This window comes from Tachypleus tridentatus, chromosome 3 (genome assembly GCF_004210375.1).
Source record: "Tachypleus tridentatus isolate NWPU-2018 chromosome 3, ASM421037v1, whole genome shotgun sequence".
Lineage (NCBI taxonomy): Eukaryota > Metazoa > Arthropoda > Merostomata > Xiphosura > Limulidae > Tachypleus > Tachypleus tridentatus.
This window is the reverse complement of record NC_134827.1, coordinates 71,096,916-71,122,215: the sequence shown is the minus strand read 5'-3', so window position 1 is coordinate 71,122,215 and position 25,300 is coordinate 71,096,916. Positions and strand designations below refer to the sequence as shown.

The 25,300-nt window shown below is 31.5% G+C and overlaps 1 protein-coding gene and 1 long non-coding RNA gene across 4 annotated transcripts in view; one reads left to right on the top strand and one right to left on the bottom strand.

Moving 5' to 3' along the window:
* Positions 1-1,666: 1,666 nt before the first annotated feature.
* Positions 1,667-18,417, top strand: LOC143247128 (uncharacterized). Its single transcript, XR_013026385.1, has 2 exons — positions 1,667-1,944; positions 17,295-18,417. It is a non-coding gene; the product is annotated as an uncharacterized LOC143247128 (long non-coding RNA).
* LOC143247127 (solute carrier family 35 member F6-like) overlaps positions 14,838-25,300 on the bottom strand; it is a 25,291-nt gene continuing 14,828 nt past the window's right edge. For all 3 annotated transcript variants that reach the window (XM_076494680.1, XM_076494681.1, XM_076494679.1), the window contains 2 exons: positions 20,162-20,320; positions 14,838-17,591 (listed from right to left, as the gene is read on the bottom strand). In XM_076494680.1, the coding sequence (XP_076350795.1) occupies positions 17,242-17,591; positions 20,162-20,320 (509 nt within the window). In that variant the 3' untranslated portion in view covers positions 14,838-17,241. The remainder of the gene's footprint in view (positions 17,592-20,161; positions 20,321-25,300) is intronic.

Genomic DNA, 25,300 nt, shown 5'->3' with positions numbered 1-25,300 from the left:
TATCTGAATCATAACACAATATAGATGAACCTAACTTTTACTTCTTCTGTGGCCCAGGTACCGATGGAAGTTCTCTTGTCATTGCAGTTGTTATATGGTAGTGGTGATCCACATAAAGGAAAAATTAATTTACCGTTACTTCTAAATGATAAAACTAAACAATTGAGTTACCTTGAAGCAATATTTTTCTTTTTATGAATCCAAAATATTTGTTTAAAATAAATAAATTTGTTGTTATTATGGCAGAATGTCCATCTAGATACTCCCAGTATTTGTTTGTCCATAGATATAGTGATGTAAAGTTCATGTACTTGATTTTTTTCCTTATTTAATATTGTATAAAAGTATTATTGTATTGACTTTCCCATCATAAAAATCATCTCGTACATCCAGGTGAGAAACTATTGTGTGATTTCTAAGGAAATTAATTAAATATGAATCATTAGATTTCATTTTCTTACGTGCATGCTTTGATATTGTTATAACATTGTATCTTACACCTTCGAGTTGTTGTATTTCTAATCTATACATTCTAATAAACCAAGTGAGTCTACTTAGAAGTATATGTTGCATGTAATATTCATAACATTTATTGCACCCATAGTAATACTACCTGTAAAACACGCAGATTGTATTTTGCTCCTTTGAGAAACAATCCAGTCTATAATTCAGGATTTATATTTTCTTCACTGTTAAGTGTCTGTTGGATCTTGACCCTTTATTTTTTGTATCTAATCTAATCATTGGATAACTACTTGGCTGCAGTTGTTGGTCATAAAGTCTCTGTGGTTTGGTACAGGAGCTACCGATTGTGATGGTATACGTTTGTTTATGTATTTTGCGAAGCATACAGAAGTAATGGTCATGGTCATGAATATAATGAAATCTATATCACAGGTTGCGAGAAATTCTTTCCTAAATTGAAGAAAGAACATAGAAGTATATTTATATCTGATCGACAGTATCTAAAGAAAAAACAATCAATGAAACTTTTCACCAAATATTTAACAGGAAAAAAAATATTAATAAGAATCAACATTAATAGTATTATTTTTCTTGTCTGTGATTCTCATTTAAACGTCAAAGATGTACTCTTCTTCTCGTCGCTAACAATGCCAATCCAGGAACATTTGTTTTATAGATGCTGACAGATTGTCAGGAGAGTAAAAACTGACATCTAGTATGGGTCCTTGATATTACTGATTTTGATTTATGTTGAAAAGATGAGGGGAATATCCTTTCTGTGGTTCTTCTAATCCAAATATTTTAGGGAGCAATGAGAGAGAAATGGGTAGGAAATTGAGAAATAAGATAATTTAAGAGAAAATGCCAGTCATAACCTTTCATATTATGTGCTATAACTGTATAACTGTTGTTATTTTGAATACAAGAATTTACAAAACTCGTCACATTCATTAAAATAATGTATCACATAGCAGTTTACATCGTGAATTCCAATTTCCTTGTCAGTCTAAAAACATTTACATCCTACTCATATGATTTCATTACATCGATGAAATTCTGAATCGCTTTTCTATCTGTCGGTAATGAAAACAATTTCTACACTGGTAAAAGTGTTCACACAAAAATACTATTTTCTATGTTTTTTGTAACAGTTTGTCAATTTCTAATATCTGTTACAATCAGCACAAACTATGGACTGACCTTTCGAGTATTCATTACTGTAACAAATATTACAATATTCTGGACAATGATTTTTTATTTAAATGCTGAATTTTTGCCATACTTTGAATACTAATAACTTTCTCGACGAAAACCTTCTATTGACGTGATGACATCACAACGGTGACTATAGTACTTTACAAAATTTTTGGGAAACTAAAATTTCCAAAGGTACTGCATGTATTTTGATGTTTAGATGACGTTAAAATTAAGGAATTTATTTTGCTCCACGTGGCCTTTCTGGAACATTAACCAAAACGTGTAAGTCTTTAGCTATATGTGTAAGTAGTAGTTTTCATTGATTTATAATATATCTATTTTTTAGGTCTTTCCTGAGGGTTGATAAGGTTATCATTGTAGTCCTAGCACAGCAAAGTTCATTATTACTTATAGCAATACCTGATTTTTAAGAAGTTATTTAAGACTAATGATTGATAATTTACGTATGGCACTTCTTGCAGTTAATTTCAACATAGTAATTTGAATTTTGAATTATTCATCTAATGGTATGCTTATTTTTCGTGTGATTGTTTTCTTGATGACAGCTAAAATCACTGAGAATGTTACTGCAACAGTGGATATAGGTAAATACTGTTTATTTGGTTTATCATGGTTTTTAGAAAGAATTTGATAAGGTGCCTCTTTGTTACAAAAGTGAAATCTGTGGGTGTTTGGAAATATTATTAAATTGGAAAGACAATTAGCTGAGAAGCAGAGAGTAGTAATAAATGGAGTGAGATCTGAATAGATCACAGTTAGAAATGATGTGTCTCAGGGCACTGTAATGAGTTCTATTGCATTTGATATTTATCTTAATGATATTGACTCTGAAATTACTAATAAAATTTTGTAGATGTAATTACGATTTTTGGGGTGGCTAACTGTATCAGTGACACTGCAAATGGGAAGATTAGATCATTTGATTCATTGCACCAATGCATGACAGACGATGTTTAGCTGTCCAAAAGGTATGGTGATGCATGTAAATTTTCACAATTGAAATTATTGTTACAATTTAAATGGGGAAACATCATATACTGTGTTTGAAATATCTTGGTGGTGTGATGAAAAATTATGTCAACTACATTAGCTTTTGCAGATAGCAATAGGGCCAATAAGATTTTGGATAATAACTAAAGAAATACTAAAAACCAGATCATTTCTAAAACCTCATTTAGAGTATTGTTTACAGTTTTGGGCTCTCTTCTTCAAGAAAGACACTGAATTGTTGAAAAGGGTTAAGAGTCATTAGGATGATACCTGAAATGATGAAATTATTCCATGAGAAGAGACTAAAATCTCTAAACATGTTTTCTATTGAGAAGAGAAGGGTTAGAGGGATATTTATTAAGGTGTTTAAGATTATTTAGGGTATTGATAATATAGATCTATCTTTTCTTGTTTAGTAGTGAAAACAATAGAACAGGTGGCCACAAATTTAAATTTTGGCAGGTTAAGAGTTGTCTGCAGTTTAGACAACACTCATTTTCCAAGGGGTAATGGAGGCAGAGTTCAAGGAAAAATTTGATGAATACGTAAGAAACAAGGGCTGGTTATAGGTGGGAACTGGAAGGGACATCTTAGATGGTCAAATGAGCTCCCTTTTGTCCATTTAAAATTTTATTAATTTATGAATTTCAGGTGAAAATCTCTTTGTTCTCTAAGCATAGACTTGTTGGTTTATTCAAATGATATGAAGGAATACATACCTTTACTTTTTTGTTTACATTGTTGTATTGTCCAGTATGTTTTAAATGTTCTTATTAAGCATGCCCATAATGTTTGTGCGGTCCATGCAATTTAGGGTTAAATGACATATTGTATATTGTAGAAGCTGCATTACATTTTTCATTTCTCTTAATCACAGACTTTGTCATCTTCCGTACAGGGACATTTAGTAGATACTTGTAAAAATCAGAGAAAATGTATTAATAGTTATAATTTTGCAAAGGAAATTAATTTCAGATATGTGAATTGTATATAAGTTTTGAAGACTTACCTCTTCTACTCTATCTAAGTGTTGCATCTTTAAACTTTATGCCATCAAATGTGGTTATCCTTACAGCTGTAATGGCATCATAATGTGGTGGTCAATTTCACTATTTGTTGGTAAAAGAATAGCTCAAAAGCTGGCAGTTGGTGGTGATGACTAATTGCCTTTTGTCTAGTCTCTGCTTAATTAGGGATGGCTAGTGCAAATAGTCCTCATGTAGCTTTCCTTAAAATTTAAAGCCAAAAATCTATTTTGTGTGTATCTCAGTTCATCTATTTTAACATGTAGTAATATGTTAGTGATATTTAATAAAGCTCTGGCTACTCTCCTTAATTCTTGATGATGTAAGTCAGTTGTTTGATTTAAAGATTTGTATCAGTAGCCTGGCATTCTATAAAATGAATAATTTCTTTATTGGTTTGTCTCTTACAATCAACTTTTTTATTTAGTTCCCTTAAATAATTTGTGGTTGCTGTTCTGAATAAAAATTTCATAATGCTTCTGCCAGGTTTAATTAAACTTCACTTCCATTGATACCAATCTGATATTGACACCTAATTTTTGATACCATTTGATTCAAATAGCAGTTTACTTATCACAATATTTCTTAGAGTTCTTCATAATTTTTTATTAGCTCTATCTATATTACAAAAATATTTTCATGATAGTTAGTCATTGACTTATAAATGTTATTGCATAATCTATTTTTGACTTGAAGCTTACACTGGTCTTGCAGTTAAGTGATATTTCAGATATTTCTAACTTGTCCATAAAGTGATTTGACAACCTGAGGTATTGGGAGAACAGGATGTCTTCAATGTTTATCTACCTATCACCAAACAAAATAGTGGTGCCTTCTTCTACAAATACAATTCCTATTGTATTTTGTACAGGCACAATACTTAAATTTTGTCCCATCACAGTTCCAAGTATTAGGACCACAAGAATCCTGGTAAATCTAAATGTATTTCTATGACTTTTGCATAGTTATAACGTCTAGGATAAAGATACTACATATATATAAGATGTGTAATCTTATTCTACTTGTCTCAGTTATATCTCTTGAAATAATCTATCATATAAGTAAAAGCATCTATTACATTATCTCTTATCCTATCTCCATTGTCATAGACTACTTTTATATCATGTTTTGTTTCACACTCAGTGAAATGAGGGTTAAACCATACTTGTCTTTTCCTAGGTGTGGGGATCATTTCTGGTTGCTCCATTATTAAGCTTTATGACTTCAGTTATATCCATGGGTCAAAATATCAGCTGAAGTTGTCATTGTAGTTCTTTGAACATCTTCTGGTAAAGAGCGCTCACTCTCGACATCACTAACTGGGGTTTTATCTGATCTCATTACTTTATCTTTTGGTACAAAACCATCTTCTAATATGGGCTCTATCTCAACGACCTCATTTTCATCATAATTTCACTTTGATCCTCAGTTTTCTCTGACAGATTCTTACATTCACCTTTTACTTCAGTCTCCTTCTGTAATTATTCATACTGATAAGATTTAGTATATTTTACTGTTTTCAACCTTTTAATGTCAACTAATTGCTTACCTTGACCATGTATTTCCTAAAACTCAAAATTAACTGTAATCATTTCTTTAATTATTATGAATGGACCTTTCCACAATCTAGATAACTTTTTTGTATTTCTCTTTTTTTATAATTGGTGTATATAACAACACTTTGTCTCCTAGAATTATCTTGCTTGGTTGTGTTTATTATCTGTTTTTCTATCTGCTATGCAGCATTAGTCAAATGTTCATCCCATGTCTTCTGATCCTGCTCACAATATTATAGTATAATACCCAGCAAAGTCCTGATGAATCTTACTACTAATGTGTTAATAGTTGGGTGATATTCAGTGGTCTCTGTTTTCATAACACTTAATAATTCACTAATTTCTTTTATTAATTTAGAAATAAAATTTCTACCTCTGTCTTTCAGTAAGTACTAGGGTATATCATTGTATGTGAAACTACAATATCATTTGCAAATACTTTAGAAATTGTTTCTGCTTTTTGATATGGTAAGCATATTGCCTCTGGGAAACCTGCCAAACAATGTTCAACAACTTCTTTTGTAAGATTTATGCAATTTAAAGAATGTGATTAAATTTAGCATTCTCTGCAAAAAGACCATTTCAGATATGTGGGCTAGTTTTTTGCTTTTGGCATTCTATACAGCAGTCACAGTAGTTTGTGATTTCTTTGGCATATTTAGCCAAAAGAACATTTTGCAAAAGTTAAGTAAGCTGTGAAAGAAGAATCACAATACGTTTTTATGACTTTGTTCTTCAAACTATGGGGTACAAGTATTTGTAGTATTTTATTGGAGTTTCCTTTAGTATATAGTTCCGTATATAACATACCTGAATCTAGTTTGTATTGAGTATCCTACTCACCTATTACTTTATTTTGTAATAAACTTACTGCAGTAATATTTCTTTTCATCAGTAACATGATCCGAGTTCTAAATATTTCATCTTCATCTTATGTTTTTATTTCTTTTACCCTGTTAATTGTCTGTTTGTTATCATTTTCTGCGCTTCCTATTATAATTGTACTTAAAGTATCTTTATACGAGTGTCTTTACTCGGTCTGTGTACCACCTCAAAGTCATAATCATGCAATAATAAGGACTATCTTTCTAATTCGTATATCTTTATACGAGTGTCTTTACTTGATCTGTGTACCACCTCAAAGTCATAATCATGCAATAATAAGGACTATCTTTCTAACACAGACGATAAGTCATCTGATCAATGCATTGTCTTTGATGATAGCAGAATGTTCTGCCACACAGATAACATTGAAAAGTCATAATTTTTCAATCACTACTGCTAAGCATTCTTGCTCTGCTAGAGAATATTTCAGCTCAGCATTTTCTAACTGTTTATACTGGTAAGATATGAAATGTTCTTTCCTATTTTCATCCAGCTGTGACAATAGACCATATATGGCAAAACTTGAAATATCTGTACTTAAAATAAATGTTTTCTGAAATTTAGGTAGTTGGTAATTGATGTTTTTAATAATACATCTCTTAATTTCCTGAATGCTTCCTATCTCACTAACACTGCAAAGTGTGGAATGAATTTCCTGTAAAATCCTACAAATCCTAAGAATATATAATTAATATCATTTACAGCTTTAGGCACTGGATACTTTTTACAGACATTTAACAATTTAAGTTTACCACGTGGCCTAAATATTCTACTTCACATAATTTGACATATACTTGGTTTCACTTTAAGTGTGGTTTTTGTAACCTCTCACATACATGACTTAATCTCTCAAAGTATTCATCAAAACTTGCTGCAAATACTATGATGTTATCTAAATAACGGGAACATTCCAAATCTTTTAGACCTGACACTATGACATCTATTAACCTCTTGAATGCTTATGAGGCATTACATAACTGGAAAGGAATTTTATTAAACTGTTATTTTATTTTTGTATTCTATTTTTACATGTCAATATCCACTGTGCTAGTCCAAGGATATTAAGTAATAGATAGATATCTTACAGTAACATTGTTAAGTTTTCAAACATTCACACTGTACCTTAAACTACAATCATTTTTAATAACTAGTACAATTAGAGATACATATGCACTACTGATGTCCTGTATGACTCCTTGTTCTAGCATATATACTATGCATTATTAACTCCACTCTGTACATCTCTGGCACTCTAAGGATCTTTGTGATAAAGGCCTGTTGTCACTTAACAGTATGTTATGTTTTACTCTGTTTGTACACTCATTGTAATCCACATTGACAAGAAACCCACTTTACTAAAATAAAGCAGAGAATAACCTTTCTAAGTCATCTTAAAGTTAATATTTGCCATCCTGAGATACACTCATTAGAATATTTTCTTCTACAAATATATGTTGACACTATTTTATAAAAGTTACTATACCCTGCTTTTACTTCTTTTTTACATTTTTTGAGGTAAAATTCAAATCTATTTTTGTTGTTGTACCTTTTTCTTTTATGTTTCTTTTATGCTGTTCATTATGCTCTACCACTATAACTGTTTTCTCTGTATTTCTTGCCTTACCTAATACTATATTACTTTTTCTTATATGTATTGAACAATGCAGTGAACTTTAGATCATTTAAAAATATGTATTAACCTAACTAATAAAGTTTACATTTGTAGGAAATAGTTACTGATATAGCTTATGAAGTTATTTTTGAGAAACAAATAAATTAACCAGTGAAGTTTAAGTTTATTTGAGATACATATTCCACTATCCAAAAAAATCGAGGTTCGTGCGAAAATACATACTGAAATAACCAATGAGAAATAAACAATGGACTAATCAATGACACTGGTTACTCTGAGATAATTATTCTATTGACCAATAAAGTTTGGATCTTTCAATATTTGTATTGAGCTACCCAGTGAAGCTTAGGCTACTTTGAGATAGATATCGATTGAAATCTATTGCAGGGACAGCTGCTATGGATGTTAAAATCTTTAAAATAGAGTCCAAAAATGTTTCATCCGAGTAAAGAAGGCAAAGTTCATGAAAAGTGTACATTTAATTAACCAACTTAGTAAAAAGTTTAGGTTTCTTCAAGATATTACTCGGATAACTAGTAATATTTAGTTACTTTTGGTTATGCATTGAGCTAAATAATAAAATTCCTTTGGGATATGTATTAAATTAACTAAAAAAGTTTAGTTTACTAACAAATATATGTATTGAAGCATCCAAAGAATTTTATTTTCCTAAACATACGTTTGAATTATCCAGTGAAGATCAAGATCCTTTTGATACTTAAGAGTACTGTCCAAAAGTGTTAGGACAAGAGAATAATTTGTCAGTTTTTCTATTTTATGTAGCTAATTCTTGCATGCCATTCCAGATTGTGAATTTAAACACGATGGTAATGTTTCACTATTCCCTGTTGAAAATTGAATGAGCAAGGGTGAGAATACTTAACATTCTTTAAAATATTCATATATTTGTACCAACAGCATGTCATAAGGGTTCTGGCAAATTTGGGGTCTGAAATAATTGTCATGATACTTCACGCAGCGTCTTAACTATTTCGAAAGAAGCTTGCAACGTAATGGTGTATGATAGAATAAATCATATTAATAGCACTCAATAAATAAAACTTGATAAAAATAGTATTTATTGCTATGTATTAAGTTGTGTTATCATCCCACGTCCCAAAAATGTAGACTGTTCTCAGCAGTGTAGAGAGTTCACATAAAAATTTTGTGATGTTGGTTGGACTCTCCAATAAGTTGTTGCAGAATTGAAATGATCCCCAGACACTGTCAAGTACTCTAGATTATGAGACCGAGACAGGTAAATTGGAAAATAGGAAATGAAGAGGCAGAACACCTAAACTCAATGATACTGATATTAAGTATCTTTGTTCATGCACCCTTCAGGACAGAAGGAAGACTGCCACTAATCTCAAGCATAATATAAACAGTCACCCACCAAATGACAGAAAAGTGTCTAGATCTACAGTATCAAGGAGAATGGAATGTCTCATCGTGTACAGTTAAAAACTTTTAGTTTAATCTCAAAATACTGTCAAGTCATTGAAATCTGCTAAAAAATATAAAAACTGGACTGTTGATGATTGGAAAATGGTGTTATGGATGAATGAGTTTAGGTCTGAAACATTTGTTTCAAAATGGAAGTTATACGCTCAGTAGAAAAAAGACTTAATTCAATCCATAGCACCTACCATGAATCATGGGAGAGGCATTGTGATAGTTTGTAGATATTGTTCTGCTTAGGTGACAGAAGTTGATAAAACCATTTAAAAGCAAAGGTTATAAATTAATTGTGTAAGAGATATTGCCAAGAATTAATTGTGAAGATGAAATTTTAACTAGGTCACTGGGTCTAAATGCTAGGCTGAAATTAATATGTAAGAATGAGCAGATTAGCTGTTTGTGCTTATGGGATCAGTTCAGTGGGAGGAGAAAGAAGCTTTGGAATTCATGGTTTGCCCATAAATAGGAAAGGATCTGACATATTTGCAATGGCTATTAGCACAGTTCTAAGGGAAGTTTTAAACTAGAACTAGGTAGTGATAAGGGCAAAGGAAAACTAAATAAAGTAAAACTAAGATGAATAGGAGAGTTTAGCATAGGAAAGCAGTATAAAAGTAGTTGTAACAAAAAGCTTGAGAGATTATTTTTAATGACAGGAATGTATTTGAAATACATGGTTATAGATTATTTAATAGGGACAAAGTAGCAAAGAGAGAGAGAAAGTGGCTGTGTATGTAAAATATGAGTTACTTCCTGCTATTAAGGATAATAGCAAGGAGATCGAATCCATTTGGGTTTCTGTTAGTGGCTATTAAGGGAAAAAAACACTTAATAGGAATTTGTTACAGACCACCAGTAAAAGCTAATGAAATTAGTGAAAACTTTACACTGAGATTAAGATTTCAGCTGTTAATGAAGTTGTAATTATGGAGGATTTTAATTTCAGACATATTTATTGGGAAATGATAAAGCCAAACCATGAGGGTGAAATGTTTCTGGAAACTGTTCAAGATGGGTTTCTTCACCAATTGGTAAAGAAGCATACTAGAAATAATACTATTTCTGATTTATTATTAATTTATAATATAGAAATGGCAGAGAGGGTAGAAATTAGGGAACACCTAGGTACAAGTGATCGTAGCTGTATTAGGTTTGATGATTTTCCACATATGAAAATCAGGAATAATGATATTTCAATTATAAATTTCAAAAATTCAAATTTTGAGAAGTACAATAAGAATTATCTTTTGTGACTTAAACAGCTCAATTATTTGGAGACACTAAAAATGTGAAATGTTTTTAAAGAAAAATTAATATTCAAAACAAAGAAAAGGGTAGATGCAAGTAAAAAACAAGGCTATCTCACACAGGGTATAAGAGATAAAATTAACGAAAAACATCACAACTTTAAGAAATTTAAAGTATAGTATTATAAAGATTATAGGAAACTGGAAAAGATGGTCAAAGAGGAAATAAAGACATTCAAAAGGATGTATGAAAACTGGCTGAAACATCAAAATTAACAGCAAGAATTTTTTCAAAGTACATTAGGGGTAAGCAAAATGTTGCCTTACGATAAGACCCTTGAAGAATGACAAAGGAAGGCTTGTATCTGATCATTATGAAATGACTAGGTTATTAAATACTAATAGATCAAAAACTTGACAAATCAAAGTTACTTTCAAAGAATCTTTATAAGAGTGTGTTAAAGACATTAGGATTAAAATCTCAAAAGACATTTGAATTAAATATATTACAATAATGCCTGAAAAACTATCTGCAATTATTAAGGCAAAAGAAATAGACACAAAGTATTAACTGTTTGCTGGACTCCAGCACTTCTACCGAGTTTCTGTTGTACTAAAAATCACTGAATTTGATGTTTATTCAAGATACATATGGAACTAACTAGCAATCTTGATGTTCCTTCAAGATACGTCTTGAACTAACCAGTTAAGTTTCTTTAAGAAACATATTAGACTATCTAATGAAGTTGAGGTTCCTTCAAAATAGGTACTGAAATAAATAATTGAATTTAATGATAATTCGAGTTACACATTGGACTAACTAATGAAGTTGGTCTTCGTCAACATACGATTTTTTAAGCTAAACAATGAAAATTAAGATCCTTCAAGATATGTATTGAAATATGCAGTGAAGTTGAAGTTCCTTCAGTATACATATTGAACTAACCATTGAAGTTTAAGTTAATTAGACATACGATTTAACTAACCAGTAAAGGTTAGGTTCCTTGCAGATAGTTATTGAAATAAACAATGAAGTACCTTGAAAATGTATACTGATCTGATCAACTAAGTTTGTGTTTTTCAAGATAAGTATTTTACTAACCAATGAAGACAAAGTTCGTTAAATATAGGTTTAAAACAAACCACTTAAGGTAAGATCCCTCATGGACATTTAAAGAAATAATTAAGTCAGTTGAATTTCCATCGAAATACATATTCATCTAACCAATGAACTTTAGTTTCTTCCTAAATAAAAACTGAACTAATTAAACAAAAAGAAGTTCTATGAAATATGTCTTCTTGAATTTCAGTGAAGCTAAATTTCTTTGCAGTTGCACACTGAACTAAGCAATGAAGCTCATGTCTGTTTGAGAAAGGAATTGAACTAAGGAATGAAACTGCAATTCTGAACACATCTTGAACTAACAAATAAAGTTGAACTTCCTTCCACATAAATATGGAATGTTTTTAAAATTAATTGGCCCTTTTTTTAATGTTCAGTGTTAAAAACTTGCAATTTTTAAGGAAACAATGATTTTTTTACACAATTTTAAAAATTAGACTGTTTATTGTCTCAAAATTACAATAAAATACTTTACTTGGTAGAAAATAAAAAAAACACCCCAAGAGACTGGAAAGCAGTTTCATACACTACTTCTTCAGGCGTGTATTACCGAGTCATACTCGTAAGTATAATGTTTTGTAAAGAATGACATTTATCCCTTTACAACATCACTAATTTCACATTAAAGACCCCCTGTGGCACAGCGGTATGTTTGCGGACTTATAACGCTAGAAATCAGGTTTCAATGCCCGAGGTGGGCAGAGTACAGATGGCTCTTGTGTAGCTTTGTGCTTGATAACAAACAACAGCATTATATTAAATAATTTCACGCTATTTTCTGGTAACATTTCCATGAGACCCATCATCCTTATTCAGTAATTTAAATTTACTTTTGTATTTAATCATATCAATAAATTCACGTATATTCATTAACAGTAAAGTTCATAAATATAATGAAGTTTTTATCTACAGGTTCTTCTTTATCTCCATTATTATTTGATTTATTTGTGGATAACTTTGAAACTGAAGAGTTATAAAAAGCAAAAAAAAAACATGTTTGTTTAAACCATGTTGGTGATACATTTTTGATTTGGCAGCATTATATAAACAAAGACTAGCTTTTTTTATTCTGATTACTTTAATAGCATTGATAATTCTGTCATATTTAATTAATTACGAAATTGAAACAAATGATTGTTTACCATTTCTGGATGTTTTAGTGAATACAAATAAGAATAAATTGGAAATTACCATTTACTGAAAATCTTTCTCTGTAATCATTTCGCCAAATCAGTAGTCTTGTCATATTAAATTAAAAAATACTACTGTTTTTTTACCCTTATCTGAACAGGATACTAAAATTAAGTTATAAACAGGATGATCTTAATAATAAATGATTATTAGTTAGGCAATGAAGTTTAGTTTTCTCTGAGACCCAGTTTAACTAACAAATAAAGTTTAGTTTCCTCCAAGATACTAGTTTAACTAAGAAATGGAGCTTAGTTTCCTCCGAGATAACCGTTTTAATTAATGAATGAAGTTTAGATTCCTCCAAACTACCAGTTTAACTAACAAATGAAGTTTAGTTTCCTCTGAGAAACCAGTTTAACTAACAAATAAAGTTTAGTTTCTTCTGTGATACCAGTTTAACTAACAAATGGAGTTTTTAGTTTCTTTTGAGATAAGCTTTGATATAACCAAATAGAGTTAAAATGCCCCAAGATTCTTCTTGAATTTGAGGTTCTTTGACAAACATATTCAACTAATCAATGGTCCTTTTAAGACACGCATTGATTTTCTCAGTGAAGTTTAGGTTCCTTCAGGATACGTTTTGGAAGAATTAATGTAGTTTAGTTTTCTTTGAAACATATATTTAATCAACTAATTAAAGATAATTTCGTTTAAGATACATATTAAAGTTTTCCTAGATATGCATTGAACTAACTAATAAAGGTAAAGTTCTTTCCAGGTACGTGTTATACTAACCGGCCAAAAGTAAACCCCTTCGAGATACGTTTTGAATTAATCAATGAAATTTAGGTTTTCAACATTTGTATTGAAGTAATTAATTAAGGTAAAGCTCTTTTATAAATACATATTTAATTAATTAATGAAGTTGAAGTTCGTTCGGAAAACTTATTGAAATAACCAAGGAAGTTAGGTTCTTTGTATAGAGGTATGGAATTAACCCAAGTAGTTCAGTTTTCTTCAACATAGGGACTGAACTAACAAGTGAGATTGAGTATTTCTCTAGATACATGTGGAACAACAACAAAATTGAAGTTCCTGTGATGTACACATTGGACCAATCAATGAAGTTCACATTCCTCCCAGATACGTATTAGACTAACCAATGAAGTTCACATTCCTCCCAGATACGTATTAGACTAACCAATGAAGTTAGGTTCATTCGAGATATCTATTGAAGTACACAACGAATTTACATTTACTTTGAAATACATATTGCATCTTGTAAGTCATTGATGCCTTGTATATAATTAACCTATTTTTGAAAGTGTTTCATTAAATACTAAATTTAAATATTGATAACTAATAACTGAGAAAAGCGATGTAGTTTTGTGAAAAATAATGAATATTGATATTAGTTATCAAATTTCATTAATTTTTAAGGTGGTGTGTTTATCAAACTGCTTAGACTGATATGGATTTCTTCAAACGTACCAGAGGTTGCTCTGGAGATTCAAGTGACTAGAAACTTTTCACCAACTTAGGTTATCCTTTTAAGTAATTAGTTCGACTAATTAGTAATTACTGTAATAAATTAGTAAATTACTAATTTACTGATTAGTAAATCAGTTTAGGTTAACAGCCTGGAATAAACCAATATGTGATTGAGTAAAAACATAATTTGATTATTTCTATTTTTCGAATTACTTATAGTATTAAGAACTACTTCCAATACACTGGCTAGATCTTTCCCTCTAGTTTATTACTTCAAAAATAGTGATGGCTAGCGCAGATAGCTCTAGGATAGTTTTTCACGAAATGTAACAAACAAACAAAATTCTTTTAACATATTTTTAGTTTTAAAATTATATTAGAAATTATGTTTAAAAGGTTATTGTAAAAGGTTTTTGTCATACTTATTTTCTTTAGGTTAACCATATAGTATCTGAGAATAACAGGAGATATCTACAGAAAATCTACTACAGAATGAATCAGAATTCGCTTAACCTTGAATGAGTTTCATTAAAAAATTAAAGGAGATACGTTAAATACAACACAGTGAAACAATTTTTAATTCAAACAGAAAAACAGAATCAAAGACAATACTTTACTGTAGTACTCTGTTTATTTAAAATAAATCAATATCTGGTATAATTTTTACTCATTCTATTCCTGACGTATAAAACGTGGTATTATATACTAAAAACGGCAATGTCATTCATTCCTAGATGCACGTGTTACTCGCGTAACAACTTATAAGGAATGTTGTATCCTCGAGGTATTACCAGACTTTCCAAGGACACTGTTTTACTATACAATATACCCTTATTAACAGAAATCTTTGATACAAAAATGTGCGTGTAACACTTGCTAAATAATTCTTTCTGGTAGGTAACTAGAGAGAGAACAACTTCCCTCTATCGACATTTTCAGACTGGAGGCACAGAATGAAAGAAATTAATAATTTTTGTTTTGTAAGTCATAGGGGATGGTTTTACTTCATTGTTTTACCACGTCTTTCCTCATATGGTCAACCTTAAAGTGGATACTCTGACTTTACTATTACTGGCATTTAATTTTTATTTCAATAAGTTGTGTATACATAAGGTATTTTCAGCAATCTTTTCTTAACTATTCTTTGTTGTAAAGCCTTTATTCTTAAAAATTAAAAACTTGCGACATGTTGGTAACAAAAACTAAATCAATTTAACGTGTCAATAGATGTATAATACTTTTGACTGCTAAACGTCATTGTTTTTGACGTTAGTTTGATTCCTATAAATTAACAAGTATCAGTTTCAAATGGGTTTTTTGGGTAGGGGGGAACGAATATACAGCTAAGAAAATTAGGCTAAAAAGAGCCATATATAAATAACTTTATAATCGGGAAATAAAATGGGCACGCTTAGTACGTTGGAAAGCTAACAATCTGTACTTTAAAAATTCGTTTTCACGTGGTCAGTGTTCAGTTTTTCTGTGTGCAGCCATTAATACACAAAACACATATGTAAAATTTTCATGAGTAGCGTAAGTTTTATCAAAGCTGCAAAAGTAGGGAGAGACAAAGTAAATAATTCTTTGACACAAGAACGTTATGACATGGTTTTATAACAGAGAAATAGAATATGTAAGAACACAACCACAGTTGTTTTAACTACCAACAAGGCTAGCGCGAAGCACACACAAACCATTCACTGTCATCGCAAGTTAAAAAATGACATTAGATATGGTATATTTATTCAAAGGCAAGTCCAACTTGATTATGCATAACACTTGGACATGCTATTAAAGTAGTTACCAAGCTGAGTGAGCAGAACTTGATTCAGATTCTATATTAAGAAAATCTGTTTATAGATGTATGTTGATGTTATTGTTAAGCTTAAAAATATTAGAACTTTAGAGTTTTTGGATTATTAAATGGTATGCGTTTGAACATAATTAAGCATTTAGACAGATATGGAGCACGCAGTTGGAACAGGGCATAGAATAATTGCAACTTTTGTACAGGATGAATAAACACATTTTACCTTTCTTTTTCTGATGAGATTTGTACCTACTTATAATCATATCCACTCAAAGTATTTGAGTTTCCATTACACTAGTTCTCGATATATATATATCGGACTGGCTACAAAAGGTCTCCACGAAACAGCATTTCATACAAAATGGTTCAAATGATTCATTACGAATTTTGGATCGTAAAAATACTTTCAAATTATTTTATAAACAGAACAATTTCATACTACTGGACTAAGGCATCACAAGTACAATTTTTTCTATAACACAGTATACGCGTTTTTTTTTTTTTTATTAAATTGACAAATTCTAGTGTTATCATGAAAACGCCTGCATGCATAAAAATCTACCATTCACAACTGACCAACCAACACATATTTTCAATGTGTACGTTATAACCTTTCAAAGGAACTACAAAATGTTCAAAGAGGTTACTAAAGAAACAGTGACAAACTACAACGGGCGAATTCTTGATATACGAATTATTAACTTTCCATCGAGCTATGGTTTGTCAAATTCCCTTTCGGGACTTTTAAAGTCTCCAAAAATGGTGCTCATTTACTTAACTAATAGATTGTTATTTATTTATCAATCATACTTTCTAAATGAAATATTCACCAAATTAAATTATTTAATTAACTTATTTTACTTAATGTATTTCAGCCTAAAAATTCTTTCTTAATGTCTATAAATTCAAAATTTTCTAATGTATTTGAATTATCATAAAGTTTTGTTCATTGTTAGATACACTTATGTCTATCCAAAATATTTTATTATTTGAGGTATATCGGGCTTTACTATATAAAATATTTTTTATCTTGTTATTTTATACTATTGAGACTTGTCACTTATTTGCCAGTACTATGTTAAGGTGGCGTGATAAGTTTATTTCTTAACTTTACATCAAATTTTTTCTGTTTTATTTATAACTGGATTACATATGTATATATATATTGTTCCGATTATCAAAATTTTGTTCACTTTATGAGAACATTCAAAGTGGAAGAGATCCGTTGGTATTTATAGAAGTTCCTTTCTCTTCATTAGTATCTGGAGGTATTTCTTCTTGTGTGAGACTAAGATGTGAATCGTCATCTGGTTTAATAAAACCTTTTTTGATAAGAAAGGCTTCAAGAGTGTTGTCATTATAAAGCCACATGCCGCCCAAAAGTACTATAAAACCGACAAGCTGGATCCAGACGAAGCTCTCCCAACCAATTGTCATGCTGAAAACCCAGATGACCAGGGTTCGAACACTGTCAAGCACCATTCTTGTTGTTGCACTGATTTCTTTGGTGATACTTATCCCAGCAAAGTTGAAAAAAGCGATACTAACAACGGTTCCTGAAAGTATAATGAACAGTGAAGTAAATTATCATACGATAAAAAAAAAGCAAGAAAGTTTTATTAGAAATTTAAGGAAATAAAATACAGGGTGTTCGGAAAGTCACTATGCAGTTTTGTAATTATATTTTATTCAGTCTATTTCAAGCCAGCAACTGAAAGCGGTGTTTAGAAACAAAATAAGAAGAATCCAGGCCTGTATTCATGCCAACGGGGGTCAATTGTTTATAATTGTCATTCATATTTACCTCCTGTATTCTATATTGAAACATGTCTGTTAATAAATATATAAGTGCACAGTGACTTTCCGATCACCCTGTATATATCCACAGGATACGAATGTCTCCCAATCCTCTACAAAAACTTTGGGAGGCTACAAGAGGAATTTAACAGAATATGTGTTTCCACGTGCAAAGAATGTCATCCAAATATTTTATTTTAAATTTAAAGAATTTGTTAATATTCATATCGACTGCATTACATATCAGTTATATTTCCCTAGTTACCATGCGCTCCTCCGTGGCACATCGGTATTCCTGAGGAATTACAACGCTAAAAAATAGATTTCGATACCTTTGATGAGTAGAGCACAGATAGCCCATTATGTAACATTGTGCTTATTTTCAAGCAAACAATTTATCATATACAAAGATCCATTTCAGGAAGATTTGTCTTTAAATAGCATATATTTACATAATATCTGTATTATCACGTATAGAAAATACGCATGTAAACTTACAATACAAGCGCCAATAATAGTACACAGAACATTGGGATTTGAATAAATGTATGAGAATATTCCATAATAAATTTCTTAACATATAACCTTCATGTTTTAGGGCCATGTTTTCCTGGTATGTCAGTAGTTTCAGGGGATTAAAATATTCATAAATCATATGAAATTAATCCAATATGTGTATACAGATAAATCATGAAATCCACATCACGAATGAAATTGTGGAAATTTTGAACAATCCTTAAACTGAATTTTATTACTTAATAGATATCTAATCTTCAATCAGTTTGATTTCCCAAAGCGTACTATTGACCGTTTGGCTTCCATACATGACTTGGTCTTCTTGAGTATTTATATCATTAGGTATATTCATTAGTTAAATGTTAATCAGTGATGACGAGAAAACCCACTTGTAGAGAAAAATATATATGTAAAAACGGCTGGTTTTTACATATATTGTTAAATGTTATCTCTTGACAAAGAATACGCAATGACAACGATAGTGGATAGTCGACAGCCTAGAAAGCGAAGATAACCAATACATTTTGGCACTTATAGTGTACATTAATCAATTTCTGTATACCATAGAAAAATAGAAACTATAACTACTGGCTTTTCTAGCTACTCTCTAAATTTTATACTGTTATAAGGCATATTATAATTAAAATTGTTGCGCTCGTACATATGTGTATATCAAATAAACTCACTTCCTATTGGAAAGGGTGTGGTGGAACCAAGTAGTAAGGGAGCTTGACTTTCAATCTGTTGGGCGCTGATTCGATTTTCCGTCCCACCAAATATGCTCGCCCCTTTCAGCCGAGGGGGCGTTATAATATGACGGTTTATCCCATTATTCGTTGGCAAAAGAGTATCCCCAAGAATTGGTAATAGCTGATGGTGACTAGTTACCTTCCATCTATTATTCCTCTGCTAAATTAGGGACGGTTAGCGTAAATAACCCTTGTGAAGCTTTGCGCGAAATTCTAAACGAACCAAACCTATTGGGAGGTAAAAATAAAAAAGTAATGTTATTATTAAAAAGATAAGACGTGTTGTAAAACGCGTCCATGAAAAGTAGTTAATTATTCACAGTTATTAATTTATTTTTATGTTATTTTCTAAAGAATAAATTTTAAGAAAAGAAAGATAGATTAACTTTTGAAGTTATTTTCATAATGAATTTCGAATCATTACTAAGTGTCCTATTTTCAAATAGGAGAACTTACGCTTCAACCATTAAACTTAATCAAATTGATGATAATTCGTTGTTTTTTAAAATTTTGTACAAAGCTACTTGGGGACTATTTGCGCTACCCACCCCTAATTTAGCAGTGTAAGACTAAAGGGAAGTTAGCTAAATGATCACTATCCACCGCCAACTCTTGGGCTACTCTTTTACCAACGAATAATGGGATTGACCGTAACATTATAACGCCCCACGGATGGAATGGAAAGCATGTTTGGTGTGATGGAGATTTGAACCCGCAACCCACAGATTACGAGTCGAGGGCCCTAACCATGTGGCCATGCCGGGCCAATAGGTAGTAAATTAACAAAAAGTTTAAGCCTAAACTTACAGGCTGATCACAAAGACTTATAAAAGGCTGTAACCAGCCTGTAAGTTTAGGCTTAATAAAAATCTTTATTATTTTTTTATCTAAACGCTGTACAGGTGTTAGTTTCCAAGAGTATGTATACTTTTATGAATTGCTGTCTCCTTAAATCTCTATTGAATTACTTCACAATCGCGCTGTATGCTTATTTAGTGTGACTAACAACTCAAAATTGAGAGAAAAATATCCAAACGATAATTATTTTAATAAACAAGACAAACCTAGAACGCCCATTGCTACTTGCCAGTTGTTGCCTATCTGGTAAAATCCGTCAATAGCGTCCTCTAAGTTTCCGTCAGGATTTTTAAAAATCGTATTACCCACAGGGATATAATACATGGGTATTTGGAGCAAAGTCAGTGTAGTAAATCCGAAGAGACCTGTAGAAAGAGGTAAATCAATACGATACTAAAACAACTGCATGAAAGATAAAGAACATAACGATTTCATGAACGTTAGGAATAAAATTACCTAGTTGGGTGGAAAGACCCATAGGTTTAGAGATAATGCAAATTATCATAATAAAATCTGTATATTTTATATGCGACTAATTTCTTGTTGGAATAGATAAAGTACCTTCTTTGATCAGTAAAAACTGTTTTACTCACAGCATATTTCTTCAGTTTTAAAAGTACAAACTGTATTTTAAACATTCTATTCAACAAGTCAAATCAAACCAAATTGAAGTCGCGGTAGAGGAATATTTGTAAGAACTATATTTTGTTGTTAAATGACGTAACCAACAACCGATCATTTTTAGGGATTATGTAACAGGTCGTTTCAAACCAAAGTATTCGTACTTGTCATTCAAATATGTTCAGATTGGGAATTTAGACTTTGGAAGAAGGAGATATCATTTATGCTTAATGGTATTAGAAAAAAAGGAATATAGAAAAAACTCTGGACACCAGAACCAGACAGAAACAAAAACTGTACCTCAGCCGTTGGAAGCAAAGTACGTTGTCTTGTAACAGATAGAAATCCACAAACACAAAGATCAGTACCAATAGTTGTCCCCGTGTCCCATGCAACAGAAGGCAACATAATCAAGAAGGATTTCTGCCAGGAAAAGTGATACAAGTCACACCAACACGAGTTGTTTCTAAGACGTATCACTATATCGTTGCATACCTCAAGCAGCTGGAGATGAAACAAAAATTTGTACTGTTTCATAAAAAATGCTTGTGGCTTTCTGTATTAATAGACTAGTGAAACGAGTTCTGAGAAATGTTGTTCAAGCAAACTAGATATGAAAAACCTGCAGAAAACGGAGGTGTACTTTGGACATGATAACATTATGACAAAGTCTTCTGCAATATAAACTACGTTTTAGAATTATTAACAAAATGCACAGCCATCACATGACCAGATGTGGCAACATAGGCAGAATCATTTTAATAGACAATGCATTCAACCTCTGTATATGATCTAGCAACGTGATTATCTGAAATGGTATTTTAATGTACATAAGACATTATTTAAGCCTTAGCTTCAATTAAAGAAGTTAAAACCAAGATTTCATAAATGTTCAAATGCAACATCTAGTAATTCAAATACTTTCTAGTAATGTAATTCTAAATACTTTACACAAATGGAAACTGCCACTTTTTCTAAGTCGGTTATTATGTCTAATTAAGGAGTACAGTACTAAACACTTGATGAGAGTAAAACACGCTAACTGGATTTTAGTCATCAGAAGCGTACTGAAAATATTTTAATAAACCAGTTTGGTCAGTAAAACCTAATCAGTTAACATTGTAAATAGGAAAATCAGTAAAACATTGGAAAAATAAATTGAATTTGTGTATTATTATCAATAAAAATATACATAACACTACGTAACACAAATTTTGTTCCTGAATAGTATGTGTTATTTCTTAATTGCATGTGTTGTAAAACTACAGAAAATGGCTATTATTCCCTTGAAACTTTGCTTTTGTGTCTTGGATAATGAAATTTAGAAATGAACTTATTTTCTATGTAAAAACTGGCAAATTTGCACATTTTCATTTACATAAGGTCTGAATAAAACAACATATGAATCAGTTATACAAAAAGAAACAAAAATGTTCAGAAGTGAGTAGGTTTTCGAGATTTGCGACTGTAATGTAAATTACTTTCACGTATCAGCCCCAAATATAGTCTCCCATCATGTTTTCGTTATACGCTTCCAGGTCACAAAAGCAAAGTTTGAAGAGAAAAACAGGTCTTTTCCATTTACTTTAAGCTTAAGCAATTGGGAAATAACACTTTCTGCCCAGGAACAAGAAAAAGTAAAAATTTTGTTACATAGTGTAATAGAATAATAACTTTAAACTATAAGTAACAGGCGAATTAGGTTGCTGTTATTTAAAGAAATATATATTTAAAGTCACACAGGCATGAAATATATTGAAATTAATAGATGGAATAATCAAGTTTTTGTTACATTGCTATTTTGAATGAAGATGGCGCGTACAGTTAGCGTTCTTCGTACAGCTTACATTAAATGTGGATGCGCAAAGTTCAAAGAAAGTGCATATGTTGCGTTTGGAATATTGAACGTAAAGGTTCTGTACAAATTAAATATTTTAGATAAATATCGCAATTGAAATTTAATCAGAAAATGGAAGAGTGAATGTTTATAGAAAAGAAAAACGTTTATTTAAACCCGATGTTTATAGTTTGTCGGAGCACTAATAAGTCCAAAAATCGAATGGTCTTCGATTCTATAGTTGGTGATGACAAAATGTTTATGTATGTGTGGTGCCGTTTGTGTATGGGCAGGCGACACACCTGTTTTGTTTACTTTTTTTTATTTAAGGTTACTGTGCACCAGGATTTCTTTTAGGCCTTTGTTGTGTGTGTGTAAAAAATAATGGGTAGAACCGATCCTGTATTGAAGAAGTCTATGAATTTACTATGTACAGTTAGACACAATATGACAAACCTTCAGTAAAAAGTCTGTTGAACAGAGAGCATCAAATTTGTTAGAAAAGTACTTTTCTCAGGATTGATGACGTCAGTATCACATAGACTCTGATAAATCAGAATGGAATGTTATGCCGTGTGAAGAATACAAATAATTTTGTTCATCGATTATTAGAAGAAAAATTTCAAAATTAATGACTTAGTCTTTATCAACCAATAAAAACGTAGTAAAAAAATAAATAATCCTTTTCCAACCTACATGATGATCATGCTCAGAAATTCTATGGCTTATTTAAAAACAACATACACTACTGAGAAAAACTGTTAGGACAAGAGAATATTTGCCATTATTTCTATCTTATGGGGATAGTTCTTACATGCCATTAGAGCCATCTCAGCCCTATGGTAACACTTTACTGATACCTGTTCACAATTGAATGAGCCAGAGTGAGAATACTTATCATTCTTTAGAATTCTCACATACTTGTACCAAGGGCATGTCGTAAGGGTTCTGCTTGAATGAGCATACTGATCATATTTATGGTTTAAAATAACTGCCGTGGTACCCCATGCAGTGTTTTCACTATACACAAAGAAGCTGGAAGAAATCAATCTAATAGTACTCCGTAAGTAAATCTTGGAAGGAAAAAAAGTGACAGTATTTAACACTATATATTAAGTTTTTCGTCATTACATGGTCCAAAAAGCGCAGAGAATTGTCAGTAGAGTAGAAAGTTTACATAAAAGATTTATATAATACTAATTGAACTCTTCAACAAATTGCTGCAGACTTGAAAAGATCCCCAAACACTGTGAAGTGTACCCTAGATCGTGAGACCGAGACAGGTAAATTTGAAAATAGGAAAGGAAAAGGTAGAACGCCTAAGCATGATGATATTGATGTTAAATATTTTCGAAGGTGAAGCTTTCAGGACATAAGGAAAACTGCCGCTGATCTCAAGTGTCCAGAACTGTAGTATCGAGAAGCTTCGACAAAAATAAAATATTCTACATCTGTCGCTAAATATTGTCAAGAAATGAAATTTGTCTAAAAAGTACAAAAATTGGACTGTTGGTGATTGGAAAAGAGTGTTATGAATGGATCAATTCAATTCTGAAATATTTAGTTTAAAGCATAGGATGTAGCCAAGAGGAGTGTGTGTGTGTTTTTCTTATAGCAAAGCCACATAGGGCTATCTGCTCAGCCCACCGAGGGGAATCGAACCCCTTATTTTAGCGTTGTAAAGCCAAGAGGAAGAAATATGAAAGATCCTTACGAAAATGCATAGCATCTACCATGAAGCATGGGGAAGTTAGTGTGATGGTTTGAGGTGTTTCCCTGCTGAGGCGGCAGATATTTACAAAATAGAAGGAATAATGGACCAGCGCAAGTACCATCACATATTTATCCGTCACGATATATATACCCAGTGGTTTGTGTATTACTGATAAAGGATTCTATTATCAAGAAGATAATGATCCCAAACACTCATTGAACTTATGCAGAAATTATTTAGTTAAGAAAGAAGCTACTGAAGTCATTCAAATGATGCAATGGTTCCACAGAGTCCCAATCTGAACCAAACTGAGGAGATCTGGGATTTGATAGATCAAAAACTTGACAACTCAAAAGTTACTTCTAAAGAAACTTTATAGGAGTGTATCAGAGACATGTGGAGTGAAATCCCAAATGAAACTTTGATTAAGTATGTTGCAACAATAACTGAAAGACTGTCTGCAGTTATTAAAGTAAAAGGTTTGGTCTGAATTTCGCGCAAAGCTCTTCGAGGGCTATGTGCGCTAGCCGTCCCTAATTTAGCAGTGTAAGACAAGAGGGAAGGCAGCTAGTCATCACCATCCATCACCAAATCTTGCGCTACTCTTTTACTAACGAATAGTGAGATTGACCGTCACATTATAACGTCTACACGGCTGAAAGGATGGGCATTTTTGGTGTGACAGGGATTCGAACCCGCGACCCTCGAATAACGATTCGAGTACTTTAACCACCCGGCCATGCTGGGCCTAAAGTAAAAGGGAGACAAAATGTGAAGATTAATAAACTTTTGATGTTTCACCTGTGGTTTATCTTCCATTGTTCTTTGAAAGTTGTCTGAAACCTACGTTTTGGCTTTTCGTGATGACAAGAAACCTACTTGAAGTAAAAATGTATCTCAGGATGGCTGGTATGGGTATTAACACTTTTACTAATAAAGCATGGAACAACGTTTCGACCTTCCTAAGTCATCTTGTTCTCTGCTTTATTAGTAAAAGTGCTAACACTCATACCAGCCGTCGTGAGATACATAAGTTTGGGAATTGTCCAAATTCTTTTGCACAGCAGTTTCATGAACTACTTCATAAACAACAGAAGAATGATCAATCTATGACCTATCTCTCAGTTAAAAAAAATATCAAATGTTATGTAAAACAATTCCTAACAAACAAAT